This window comes from Macrosteles quadrilineatus, unplaced genomic scaffold, assembly GCF_028750875.1.
Source record: "Macrosteles quadrilineatus isolate MER2022 unplaced genomic scaffold, UCM_ALF_1.0 Scaffold_4__1_contigs__length_99947679, whole genome shotgun sequence".
In the NCBI taxonomy this organism is placed as follows: Eukaryota; Metazoa; Arthropoda; class Insecta; order Hemiptera; family Cicadellidae; genus Macrosteles; species Macrosteles quadrilineatus.
This window is the reverse complement of record NW_026542597.1, coordinates 62,422,610-62,436,581: the sequence shown is the minus strand read 5'-3', so window position 1 is coordinate 62,436,581 and position 13,972 is coordinate 62,422,610. Positions and strand designations below refer to the sequence as shown.

Here is a 13,972-nt window from a genome sequence, read left to right as displayed (position 1 = left end):
CCTTCCTACATGGGAGTGAAGTTCCTGAACTTGCTCCCAGAGACAAAAAGAGGCCCCAGCATAAGCAGCACCAGACAACGCTTATCGGCTTGGCTTGTGGAGAGACCATTCTACACAGTTGAGGAGTTCATGAATTGGAGAACTTCACCGGTGTTCCAGTGAGGACTAAACAACCCTCATAGTAATAACCATCACTACCAACAGTGCCTCAAAGCCCAACAACTTTATGCTATTTTATAATGAAATCTCTGTAATCTTTGACGCCTATTCTGTACTCTATGTTCAAAAATAAAGTATTCTGATTCGGATTCTGATTGTGATTCTGATTCTGATTCTGTCTCTTATTGTCCACGTAGTGGTTTTGCAAACACAAAAATACGAAGTTATTAAGCTATTTCACAGTGTTTGTAACGGTCTAAAGTCTATTTATTTGATTTAGTTTCCGTTGTGATAGTAGATTAAACATTATCACAACCTGCAACATGTTGCCCCTTAAATTTGTTTTGATAAAGATTTTTGGGCAATTGACAGAAATCAGGAACCTACATTAACTTGTCGTTAGTCCAATCAAGGCCGCACTAGTATATCTAGTGCGGCCTTGGTCCAATTCAGCTACATTCAGTTCTTTTTTTTTTTTTTTTTTTTTTTTTAGAAACTGGTCAAAAGTTAACTATATATGTGGAATATAAAGTTTGATAATTGAATATTGATACATGTAAAAATGGCCTGAACCATGTGTAAGATATTAGTATACCTTAATATGTCTATTATTTTTATCCCTTAGATTTTCATTTTTATTTTTGTATTTTAACTTAAGCTTTTTTGTGCCTTGTCAAATTTTAATCAGTAGCATAACACTGTATAAGTATTGGTATTTAGCACTGTCAAAACTGTAATAAAGCCATTGAAAACTACATTCAAATACAATATATGAATTCCAACTCATTTATCTGATAAGAAAAATAACATACTAATCAGCCCAATTTCGTCCTAATCGTGAGTCGAAAGCTTAGGACGAAATCTCAATTGAAAGAGCAATCAAGTTAAACTTTTGTCCAAGCCGTAAACAAGCCAAGCAAAGACAAGTTTGACTGGAGTGTTTGAGTTGTAAATTGGAGTTTAACAAATAAATTGACTCTTCAAACTGCAAGGCTTAACTGCAAAGCTAACTAACTTGAATGTTTGTCCATTTAAAGTATAACTGCACGAACGTGAATTTGGTAAAAGTAAAAGCTATATCTAACTTGAAACTAATTTTGCGTTATTTATTTTGTTCGATTTCATCGTCAGACAAATATAACTAATACTTTCAATCATACCTATTTCCGCGTAATGCACAAAGGGAAAAAGTACCACCTTTTAACCAAAACATTTTAATGCTTTGTAAAAATTGCTTATTCCAGCCCCAGTACAAATAAATTGGGCTAGACGGACTGAAAACCAGCTTAATTTTACATAGAAAATGTATAATTATGCATAGAATTAACATGAAAATAACATAAAACACAGCTTATGTTGGCCTTAGTGGCGTGAATAATCTTTGACAATTTTATTACTAAACATCCTTTTAGCCTTAGCAACCTAAGGGACAGACTAGTATTGTATCTTGTAACATAAACTTCCATTTGAATGTCAAAAGTAATCTTTGTATGTTAAAAATGCAAAATGTAAAAATAAGAAAACCGCAGTTTATGCATTTTGGAGAACCTGAAACCTCAATGAGACACAATTTGGCTACATAAAATAGTTTCCCTCGTACATATGGTAGCAAAATAATCGTCATAATTTATCGGATGTGCAACTATTAAACGACACATTATTTTGAATACTACTTCTATTAATATATAATATTAACTTAAGTGATTTTTTAATGATTTATGATATCCTACTTCAATAGCTTTATAAAATGATAGCAATAACAAGCTTTGGTCTTTAATTGGAAAACATACAAAATATCTTAGATTTTATAAAAACTAAATAAACAATCTGCAAAGTTATCGTTTTAAACAGTTATCTGGATTAAATTCGTACACGTGTAATATTTCTATTATTACCATATAAGTAAAAGTGTGTAAACAACATCGCGTCTTTAAAATAATTACTTGCACTGGAACAACAAATAATACGTATGTTTTATTTATAACCGATTAGGATAATTATTGGATCCCTATAGAATAATGTTTCTGTTAATTAGGAAACATCGTTTATGTTTCGACTTGGAAGTTTGCTTTGGTCACGATTTGAAATACGCTACTGATGTTATATAAAACAGATAATTTCCATACCTAGCTAAGTATAATGCAGTCTTATTATACTTATAATCACTTAGGTTTTAGTGGTTTTAATTTCAACCGAACGCATAATTTTGGTTGTTACGACATAACAATTAATCACATTTTACATCTATGATGCGACTTGGTTTGTTCTAACAGTTAAGGACTTAAGTGAAAGTGTTGTGTGTAGGCAAAGACGTGAAGCAACCGGACTTGTCTACACAAGCTATTATTGACGATTGACCTTGAACTTGGCGATAGGGGCTCTCTAGATCTAAAAATACTCATATCACATGGCCTATTAAGACTTGAGTGGAACTGATACATGTGCACCCTCCTTAATATACCTAATAAAACCGTATGTAATAACTGTATCACTGTGTTCCGCTATACACTGCTATTCCAGTCGAATGCATTCTTAACTGAATATCGAACACTATTTTAATGAACGACAACCTAATTTAAGGAAAGATTATAAAACACCAGTAGTAACGACATTTTAGCAGATTTATACATTTAATATGATAAGTCTTTGCCTGAAATTTTGTTTCTAAGCATTGATCCCTGACTAGAAATCACAAGAAAAAAATTCAGCTATCAGAACATGCTTTCAAACGTGTCGTTACACGTTTTGTAGGCCTTTCTAAAACAATAATACCGTTGACTATAGTATATTTAATCAAAATACCGAAGTCATAGTTTATTGACGTGATGTAGAGTCATACAAAGACTGTTAAAGTAAAATTTTACTCTGCATATTATTCATTTGTTGGAAAATATGAGGGATTTTTAGTTTATCTTAAAAAGAGGCTTTGATATATGAACGCAGAAAAGACAGACATCTGGCGTGTTTTGTAGTGATGAATTGTTTCAACTTACGACATGCAACTTGATTCCCTTCCTTCCTGACGCTACATGTCAAGTTTGTTGCATTGCGTGCGTAATATATGGAGTTAGGAAATATTTTAAATACCTTAGATTAAATCATTTTAGTTTTGGAAGTTATTGGGGTATTGTTATTGGAAGAAAATAGGTCCTAAAGCTTGTTAGCCTTAACGTGTAGGCTACTGATAATATTACCTTTTCCGTTGTTTTTTTTTATTGTTTTGGGGAAAGGCGGTAAGTCAAAATTAACAGGTTTTTTAAGACAAAACATCAATGAACTATGCTAGTGCAAATAATTTAACTTTTTGTTCATCCAATACCTAAATTTAATCTGGGGCCCTAAAGCTCAACATATTTGTTTTATTGTTCCAAAATCATAAAATATTTACTTACGTATGTCATGTCGTAATGAAATAAGTCTGTGGTCCATTATAAGTGTTACGATAATCTATGTTTATATTGTTTGTAGGGTTGTATTTTGAAAACAGTTTTTAGTGGAGTGTCTGTCCATTTGTCTAATCTACTTGACGAACAAAAGGGGTGTTAATTGATTTACTATTGCATAATTATACTAATTTAAGAATTTCCTGGCTTTGAGCCTTGAAAATATATGTGTTTTCCATTAGAGTGTTCTTTAGGATTGCGTTTCTTAAATGTCAATCAATAAATTTGAACAACTAAAGTAATGTTATGTAATAAACATAATGCGCCCTTTAAAATTATCTCTTTGATCTAAAATGTGTTTCATTATTGTAATTCAATTATTCTTCTTTGTGTGTGTACATATAATACTTTTATGTAACATTTAAAAGCTACTTGTTAAACTTACAAATCACGGATGTTGATTTAAGCAAATCAGATTACTAATTTGATTTCAAGACACTAATAAAAGTACACTTAAAACAATAAGCTAGAAAAAAAATGTCATTGCAAATATAAGGAGTTTTGCAGGAACTGTTGAAGTAATGAAAACCCCAAATATACAAAATTAAAAGGTCATCATTATAATCTTTTGATTTCTTATACATATAATATAAAAATATTTACATTGGAAAGTAATTTGTCTGAAAAGTGTGGATTTAAAAATCGTCTAACTCAAAAAGTAAAAAAAACATAAAATCATCCTAATCTTACAATCAAACATCTTGCTATTCTTGAAGTGCATCACTATTTTAAACGCTAGGAGTTATCGAGTACTGAGGGCTAAGGGTTGTGCCCCAGACTGAGATTGTTCTCTCCCCGACTAGGGCGACGCCCTTCTTGTCAACGACGGTGCGCCACCACTCCCAGGCTAGTCCAGTGGCTTCCCTGGCAAACACGTTGATATCCTCGGCATTTCCAGGGAGCTCGATCTCTGAACTAAAGGGAGCAGTCAAGTCCTTCCAGTTCTTTTCCCAGCTGACTTCCTTGGATACCTTGGCTCCGTTTTTGTCGTAGCTCACCTCCTTCCAAGTGATGGCCCACTGCATTACGAATCCTCCCTTGTGGGAGATCTTCAGTACTCCCTTGGAGAATATAGTTCTGGTAGTTTCAGTGTAGTCTGTACTCATATGCACTACAGCTCTGGAGTTGTCCTTGATGAAGTTAGCCGAGTAGGATATAGGGAATCCTAGGTTGTCCTTGGAGAACTTGGCGTATTTTACAAGAACATTGTTAACATCTTTGAAGGTCTGAGCGTTAATTAATTCAATGTGTTCTGTACTTCCTCCAAGGACAAACACCTGCATCTTGAGATCCTTCAGTTTTTGTCTAATTTCTGTTTCGGCTTCAGCTTTGAGGTCAAATTTAGTGGCTTTTGTGGAAAGTGTAGCCTTGGCTTCTTTATCAGTGGAGGATGTCTCTAGCTTGACGTAGATAGTTCTTCCATACGACACACTGTCCACTATCACTGGAGGACTGCTGCTGCTGGTCTTCTGTTTCAGTTCTGCGGCTGTAACTGATGACGCGAAAAGATCTGAAGGTTTCTTCTGAGCTTCCGCGCTAACGGTGTAGTAAATCTGTTTGAACTTATGAATCATGATGAGCTTTTCTTGGTTTTGCATCGCACTGAAATCTATGCTTGCTTCAACTTGGGTGTTCTTGAACTCCAAACCGAATTTGACTCTCAAGTATTCCTGGCTGTAAGCAAAACTGTAGTCACTCTGAAAGTTAGAAACGACATTGTGGTTCTTTCCATACTTGTCAAACCACGTTTTCAGGGTATTCTCTTTAGCTGATTGGTAGTTGGCGAAGGTTGGGTCAATGGTAAAGTGGCCGTCACTGGTCAATCCTGGCAGATTTACGGTATAAGTCAAGGGAGCGCGGGCTACTGCCAAGACATCTGGGTTGTTGTCCATGAGTCTCTGGTTGGCCAGCAGTAAGGATCCAGGATAAGTTCTGTGTTCGTTGGAAGACACAACTCCAATATCAGAAAATCCATTCTCCGCAGTTTTTTTCTCCCTTGTAATGACGATGAAGTTCTTGGTTCCGTCCAACTTGCCCTCCGTCTTTACTGGAACGCTAGTAGTTGTTTCTCCCTTGTAGGCCAGGATCTGATCACGGTTGTAGTTCATGCCGTAGATGTAGCTGTCAATATCTGGCATTGCCGCTCCTCTGACACTGCATACACAGAAGGCTGCGACGGCAACAAGCGTTGCTGCATGTCGATACATTTTAAAGGGAGCAGTATCTGTAAATAAGCAATGGGCAGAATTAAAATTTGTTTTACATTTTATTAGAGATATTGTAATAGAGAAGAGATATAGAACTTGTATCACTATTATTTACACACAACTACCTCAATTAAATATTTAAATCTATTGAATGGAGCTCAATGTGATCGGGCCCTATGCCAATTTTGTAATTCAATCACTCAAAAACGGTTACTTTTCGATAAATAGCGAGAATGTTTTTGATAAACAAATCATAATTATTATAATGCCTATACAATTTCAATATAACTTAAAGTGTTTATGGGCTTATGGGTTTTCTTATCATGTGTTTACAAACCATCCAATATACGGCCTAAATTCCGTACAAAGGAAGACACATTTTGGACTAAGTCCATTGATAAAGACTACGCAGAATGTAGAACAGGGCAGTAGGAAATTATCACTGTAAAAATAGGAAGCACATTTACTGATTTTCTTCATTATTTAAGAGGTTGGTGGCGGGGCTATAGAATGGGGTTGGTGGTATCTTTTTTAACCTTGCATTTGCCCGTCCACATAGACTACAGATCTAGTAGTGGTTATATTATCTGTGGTGGAACGTATCCAGCAAAGCAAGGGGTGAGCCAGTACAGTACGAAGATGAACTGTACTGATACATGATTTAATCTACATCAGAAAATAAAACAGTTTTAACCATCTGTTTGTCACTAATTATGTTATTAAATCAATATTAGTCTAAAATCCGGGTTTACCAATTTTGCGTATATATAATATGATGGAGAGCATTAAACGACAAATTATAGGGAAATAAATAGCAGGCTAAAAATTGGTAGGAGGTAATAAATATATATATGGGGTTTCGTTTGGTAGCCAAGTGAGCAATTAATGTCCATCTTGTGGTGGACCAGGTAAATCGAAATTATTTTCTCAGCTTGACTTATTGCAGACAGTACGAACTATCAATGGATTTCTGATATTTGAGATCATAATCAAGAACAGTACATGGACAGTAAAGAACAAGAAAATGTTAAGAGACCAGCAAATTTCTTAAAATGACAGTTTTAAAATTAATCAAATGTTTATGATGAAGTATTGCATTGTTCATTAAAATTTGCATTCATCTGATACGTCGTAATCGTATAGAAATATGGTCAATAGTTTACATCTTCGTTCGCTACGATCAATTGGCGCATAGTATGCCTAGTCGACGATGTTCGTTGCTTTACAATGATACTTCATTTTAAAGGGCATTACTTATCTCTTTACCATATTTCACTAAGGTAATATAAAAATTTTGATATTAAGGTTTTTTTACATATAAAATGAAAATCATGAATATCAAAATCTTTATTGTAAAATACATGTACTAAGTAATATTACTAAACATTATGGCATCATGCTCAATGTATTTGCTATAAATTAATTATATATGGAACTAAATATTGTCTATTTGGTACTTTAAAATTAGGTAAACATTTTTTTTTAAGACATACTTTTTGTATTTTGTTAACCCTACTATATTAGTAGATATGAATATGAATATTGACCTCCAATAATTACAAACCTATTTACACATTTTTATTTTTGTTTGGACTCTGACTTACTACAAAATATTAACTTTTGTAAAAAATATGACTAATTTCACTAAATTCCTTAAATTGATAACATCTCATGCAAACTGATACAAAATAATATATATTGTTAACATGTCGATTTGAACAGTCATGGAGTTGACACATTTTGTTCATATAAATAATGATAAAACCGTAAAAAGTTTGTCTTCGGTGCACCAATTAATCTATATATACAAATGGTAAAAATTATTTGAAGAAAAACAGCTTTGGATAAAACCTAGCTTTTTATAATTAATTATATACTCGTCCTAGGAAACCAGCTGCCAGTTACCAGCTATGGGTCTACGGAATATGGGTCTTATCTAGACATTTTTTTAAAAATTTGATTTAGTACGAAGCTCTCACAATCCTTTGAAAATAATTGCATTCCAACCGAATTGTATGAAACAATGAATATGCTGTTAGTAAGGTCACATATCTATCTAAATGACCAATTTGAATATGTAATAAATCAATGTTTTGTAAAAATGGGGTATTTAAAGGGTATTAAATTAGGGGGATACTTCGGTGTAACATTTGACTCTCATATTGGGGCTAATCTTTCTTAATTTGTAGTTGAAATAATTTTACAACGAATTTATATATACTGAACATAAATGAGTTTAAATTGGTGGAACTATAAAAAAAAATACCATTAAAGTACGCTTCTATTTGAAATGTTAGAGATCATAACAAGTAAACGTTATATTTACTTTCACGACATGCAGCTGAAAAAATAATACCCATAGTGTTAAAATCTATTGAAATAATGCACGATTTAAATGTATTTAAAAAAATTGGTTTGGGGACTGTAGGGGCAAAATGCTAGCCTATATCGTAAAACAATTAATATTAAAAATTTCACATCAATTATTACGACTTACCAAGAGTCCTTGTAGAAGTCTGGAGCAGGGACTTCCACTGATGTTTAGACAGTTAAGTTAGTTTATAAAGGCTCAGGTTATTAGTGGAGGGAGGGGTGTGTCAACTATCTAAGTCTGCTAATGATATCCTAATAACATAACAACCCTCTGATGATAGGGATTGTTTGGACGAAAGGTAGGAATACAAAGATGGCACACTTAGGATATACAAACTTCAAAGCTATTTTTATAGCAGTCCTGGTGTTCTTAGATGAATATGAATGTAAGGTAAATGTGTATGTAAATAGAAATCTTCTTATTTTGTAATTACAAGAGTATTTGCTTGCTTTTGTTCTTTCGCTACACCCATAGGAGATATTTCAGCTCTTAGATATACTGCTCTCATCTACGTAACATTTAGGGGCTGTAATGACAAAGCATACATTATATTTTACGTTGCAAATCAACCGAAATGTTAATAATAAGCTCTGTAATAACGCCGTTGTGAAGATTGAGTCCAGGATTAGTGGAGGTCAGTCAACCCAAACTTTCATCTAGCGCTTCTCTCAAACCGAAACGAGAGATAGCTATTTTACTTCCAGGCTACCCGAAGGGATTTTCGTGGTCCGTTACGACACATGACATCTTGTTCTGGCAATAATTATGTCACCGTTACGGTTTCCGGACGATGTGGGTTTTAGAGGGTGTTAACCCAACACTATTCCCGTATGTGTACGCATTTATCCAATGTAAAGTACATAAACTATAATATTCTTAAGGTAAAACTATTCAAAATATTTAATTGTTACCAATAATTACTGGAGTAGTCAACTTATTGAAATGCAGCTGTATAAAAGTATTATTAGAATAGTTTCAAATAAATGTTTGAGTCCAGCTGGTTGGCACACCTAATATTCTTCTCAATCCAAATGGTTTAATTATGGGTTAGGAATCCTTCAACGAGCCATATCCACTAAAGTTCCAAAAGGACATACCTTTTGTAAAATACCTTACCCTCAGATACCAGTAATCTAGGCTTCTGTCTTTTACTGCTTTACACATTGATTAAGGATAGACCTGGAGGGTTATGGAATTGTCACACGGCATTTGTGATTAGTAAGATTTGAGCTTGAGACCTTTGGTAATTAAGCCCTGCGCTGTAGTAGTAGAACAGGTCACTTCCAAATATACCTGAGTATTGTAAATTGAGTCACATTTAGTGTGCTATATTCTTACCTATGTTTGCCAAAACTTGTACAAAAATTCCAGGAACAATCTATCTAGGTGTGTTTTAGTCAGGGAAGTTGAATAGTATTATTATTCATGTTCAAATTCATTTTGAAGCTTATAGCTATCAAATAAGAATAGAAGAATTTGGAGGGTTAACTACAAAAATAATATGTATAATTAACATAACAATACATAGTGTAAAAATAACGTAAAACTCGTGATAATGAAGAGTGTAGTATGTGCAATTCCTACTTACAGTCGTCTATACATGTGCTGTAGCCTATGTATACTTGTTTACGTATTTTAATATCAACTACCATAACACAGAACTCTAATGGCAATACCAAGAACGTAACAATTTTTTCATAAATGCATCTTATTTAGGCCAAGGAGAATTTTGTATTAAATCATATTTCTTATATATCCCTTCTTGTATTTTGTCTTAGTCTCCATCAAACGATTTAAATTTTATACTATATAATAACTGATACGGTTATTATACGTATACGTTGTTCATGTTAACCATATAAATAAGAAAAGTTAATATTCGAGATATCTTAAGACGTAACCGAAACCGTATATGTTACATCACAAACAGGGATTGTATTTTAGAATATAATGACATGTATTCTTACAGTGTAGAGTTGACAACATGCAGACAAGTTACTTCATGCTTGTGTTGTTTATGTATGTTCATGCAGACATGATAACTAGAGGATCATAAACTTTTAAGCATGTTTTTGGTTCGGTTAGGTTTTTTTAACCACAAATGCAGATTACGTAGTAGCTTTAATCTAAATAAATAGGTAAAATATTAATTAGCCGCTAAAGAGTTTGGTAATTTTCAAACTAGTTATATATTATTGAAGCAAAATATATTTGGGAAATGGATGTTGGCCTACAAGGAATTACTATAATAACTAAAGTTGTTACTACTCACAATACTTTTGTAAAGTGAATGAACATAAGTATACAATTTGTTTGTTTGGATTGAAAACAAGTTCTAATTTGTAAAGTTATCATCCTACGGTAAATAAATTCTGATCGTAAAAAAGGTTTTCGTTTTTAAAGCCATTGATGTAGAAACGTCTCTTATGTTCTTTAAGAATGAATCTAATTCATTAGCGTAGTGATAAATAGTCGTTTAGGGAAAACTCGGACCGTTCAGTTTTCCTGTACGTGATAGCCTTGACAAACAAATGACAGTTCGAAGATTTTGTGAAAGCAAGTAATCTGAGAAGCCTTTTAAATTGAGGAAGACCAACCTAAAAATAAACAGTTTCAAAGGGCAATGTTCTTTGATATTTTAAATTTGTTGTTTTATTTTCGTCCGTTCCCTGGAAAACAAAAGCAGCCTTTTTATCTTTACTGATAATTGCAGCGGTCTAGGTTCAAACTAGGATCCGTTCATGGACGAACTTGATCCAGTCAAGCTAGCAAAGAAGAGCAAGCAAGTTTAATTATCCTTGATAATTCACAACAGTACAATACAAACAGCAAATAAATATTCAAACAATTACTTTGTCTTAGACATATGAAATTTGTTTAAAATGAGAGAAGAACTTAAAAAAAAAAACAATATTAAGCTATATCCACGGTAAGTTTATGGTAGGATGGCAAGTTAGCCAGCTTATACGAAATCGGAAGTTGAGTTTTTTTTTCAGTTTCAATGTTTTAATGGTTTAACTGTATAACGGATACCCAAAACAAGTTTCCCTTCCTCTCCATTGGTTTTATCTAAGCAAGTGCACATTGGCGTACATTATTTTCCAGTTTTTTTATGAAGTTTCTAGTAGTTTATAGTAGTTCTAGTTGTTATTTACAGAATAATCCGGACTCATTTCCAATTTACTCAAGAACATTGGGACGTTTAAACGTTACGAATTAGTCTCTTATTACTGTGGGGGACCACTTATTTGCCAAGCCTATATTGTGGTTGGTATTTCAGAGTGGAATTTAGAGCGGTTGTAAATGTACAAGATCTGTGGGTAGACAATCGGACATTTTAGGCAATTTATGCATGATACTTAGAGAACAAACATTGTAAAATAGTTCATCCAGTAGAGTGAAGTATCAATATACTGGTTAAATTTCATTAGTATTTTCCGAGCTTTTTTAAACTCGAAAACTTTTTAAGTGAGAGAGGGGGTTTCCGCATGCCCTAAGTAGTTTGCGTTGTCTTAACATGTTTTTTTTTGGGGGAAAAACTACTACTGGGCAATTTAAAATTTTATGGTGCACTATATTAATACAACTTTACTTAAGTAGGTTTCCCCAAATTCAATTTTGTTTAATCAATCTATACCTTACTATCAATCCAAACTAGTTATAAATCGATCTTTGTTTAAACATATACCATTTGTGTACGTTGCTAATTTAATTGGATGCATACAAATTGTAATTTTCTAGTTGCAAAGCTCAATATCTAATTTAACTTATTCCAAGCGATACCGGTTATTTATCTTTATAGGCCTAATTAATACGCCAACACAAAATTTGTCCTTTGAACACCTCCGCCATTTCTTAACCGATTTTTACCATTCACGTCTCATTGGAAAAAGCGTGTCACGTAGATTTGCACACTGACCTTGAATACTTGAAAAGGTCCCTAGGGCTATGACCTAATGGCTTTTAAGTTCCCATGTTATCCTTATGAAGCAAATATTTGTTTACATTATGATTAGCTGGAAAATGTAATCGTTTTTAATATTCAAGGTGCAATTCAGGTAAACGGGTGCTACAAACATTTAACTTTACTGGCTATTTTTTTAACTTAACTGTCTTGGTTTAAACTAAATATTTACTAATTTAATTTGATTTTGCGTAGATATTACAATGGTAAAAAGTGAGAAATCCTGGACGATTTTATATATTTCACCAAATAAGAATGAATTGACACAGTACTGTATTACTTGAGCAATTATTGAAAGAACCGATTTGTAAACTAGTATTGTAACATAGGAAAGTCGTAGAACGCCGCCAAGTAGAAGAAATAGAGATAGGCCTAATGCTATTAAAAGAATTTGATGATTCCTACAAACGATGAAGGAGGATGTTAGCCGAAGTGCCACAATTGTTAGTGGGAAACATGGACTTAACTTTGTGATAAGGCTAAATAAAACTGGTACGGCAAGGGTATAGAATATATGTTACCACAAAGGTCAAGTGATTTTAGTGATTTACTATTTCTAAGATACCTTTACTAAAACAACCATTGAAGGTAGCAAATATTATTCACAGATATAGGGAAACAAAGAACCATCTAAAACAACATGAAGCATTTTAACTCTGCATTTTCTCGGGTAAATTCAATTGACAGCAGCAACTAACCAAAAGAATGCCAGTTGAAGAAAATAAAACTGTTACAGGCAGTTTATGCTCAGGTTATACAATCTATAAGGTAGTTCTTAAGAATTGTGAACAGATGTCACTATAAAAAACCATTGAAATCTGTAAACATACTGGTATGGACATCACGAGTTTTTTCATTAGTTACATTACCTTTGAGTTCGAATTCAAGCAACATAGTTGTGTAATTAGAAAAACAATAACTAAATTCACTTAGTTTAAACTCACAAAATAAATTTCATATCTAGTTTGACCTTGGTAATAAAACATGCTACAATATCGTAAAAGTATGCCTAACTGTCTGAGATCGCGTCAAAAATTCTTGACTAGCTAGTGGCATTACTTTTAAAATGCTAGTGAACGCACAGTACAATGCCGCGTAGGCTGAGACCAGCGAGCACTAAAGACCAAAATATAATATTATCACTAATTGGTCTTTAGTGCTCGCTGGCTGAGACACACGTTTGTACGGTCTGACACACGCGTGGGCCTGTGTGACACGGTCATCTCACAGTTTGTACGACAGCCACATATTCAAGCAACAGTAAGGCCAAGCTACGCAACCCCAACCACAGTCAATCGGCTGACTGAGCGAATTTTCATTTGCCTGCTTGTATTTTTCTTTCTTCTACATTTCTTTACGTAGGTCTGATGTATTCAGTATTTAAAAAGCATTAAGTTTACCCTGTATTGTATTGTTTATCGCAGCCAGTATGACCGGTTTATTTGAACGGTGCTTATTTAACAGTGCTTATGCAAATAAACATGAAAAGGAGTGTATTAAGTCTATGGGTGTGGTTGAATTTCCCGTATGGTCGCGCAAGTAGACATGTTGTTCTGCAAGCCTGCAGACAACCTGCACTCTATAAAAGTACTGAGTACGGTTATCAGTGATTGTTCGTAGCTTAGGTGGGTTTGCAGACCAGTTTTATGTGTTTGGAAAAGACTACATGACAAACCCACATATATGTTATCAAATGCATAAAAATCTAGCAATATTGACTTGTGCTTAGAATGAAACTATCCCATTTAATTTGTCCACTCTCTTATCAATCCTTCCTATTCATACCAGGATCTTCTGAGTTTCCGACTATCTCTGGAGGACTTGG

At 33.7% G+C, this 13,972-nt stretch overlaps 1 protein-coding gene across 1 annotated transcript; it reads right to left on the bottom strand.

Annotated features, from left to right (window-relative positions):
• Positions 1-4,330: 4,330 nt before the first annotated feature.
• On the bottom strand, positions 4,331-5,809 carry LOC128992980 (pneumolysin-like). Its single transcript, XM_054416729.1, has one exon. The coding sequence runs from the start codon at positions 5,807-5,809 to the stop codon at positions 4,331-4,333; it is 1,479 nt and encodes a 492-aa protein (XP_054272704.1).
• Positions 5,810-13,972: the final 8,163 nt, after the last annotated feature.

Coding starts and splice junctions, on each gene's coding strand:
- LOC128992980 (XM_054416729.1), bottom strand. CDS start 5,809: ATGTATCGACATGCAGCAACGCTTGTTGCCGTCGCAGCCTTCTGTGTA.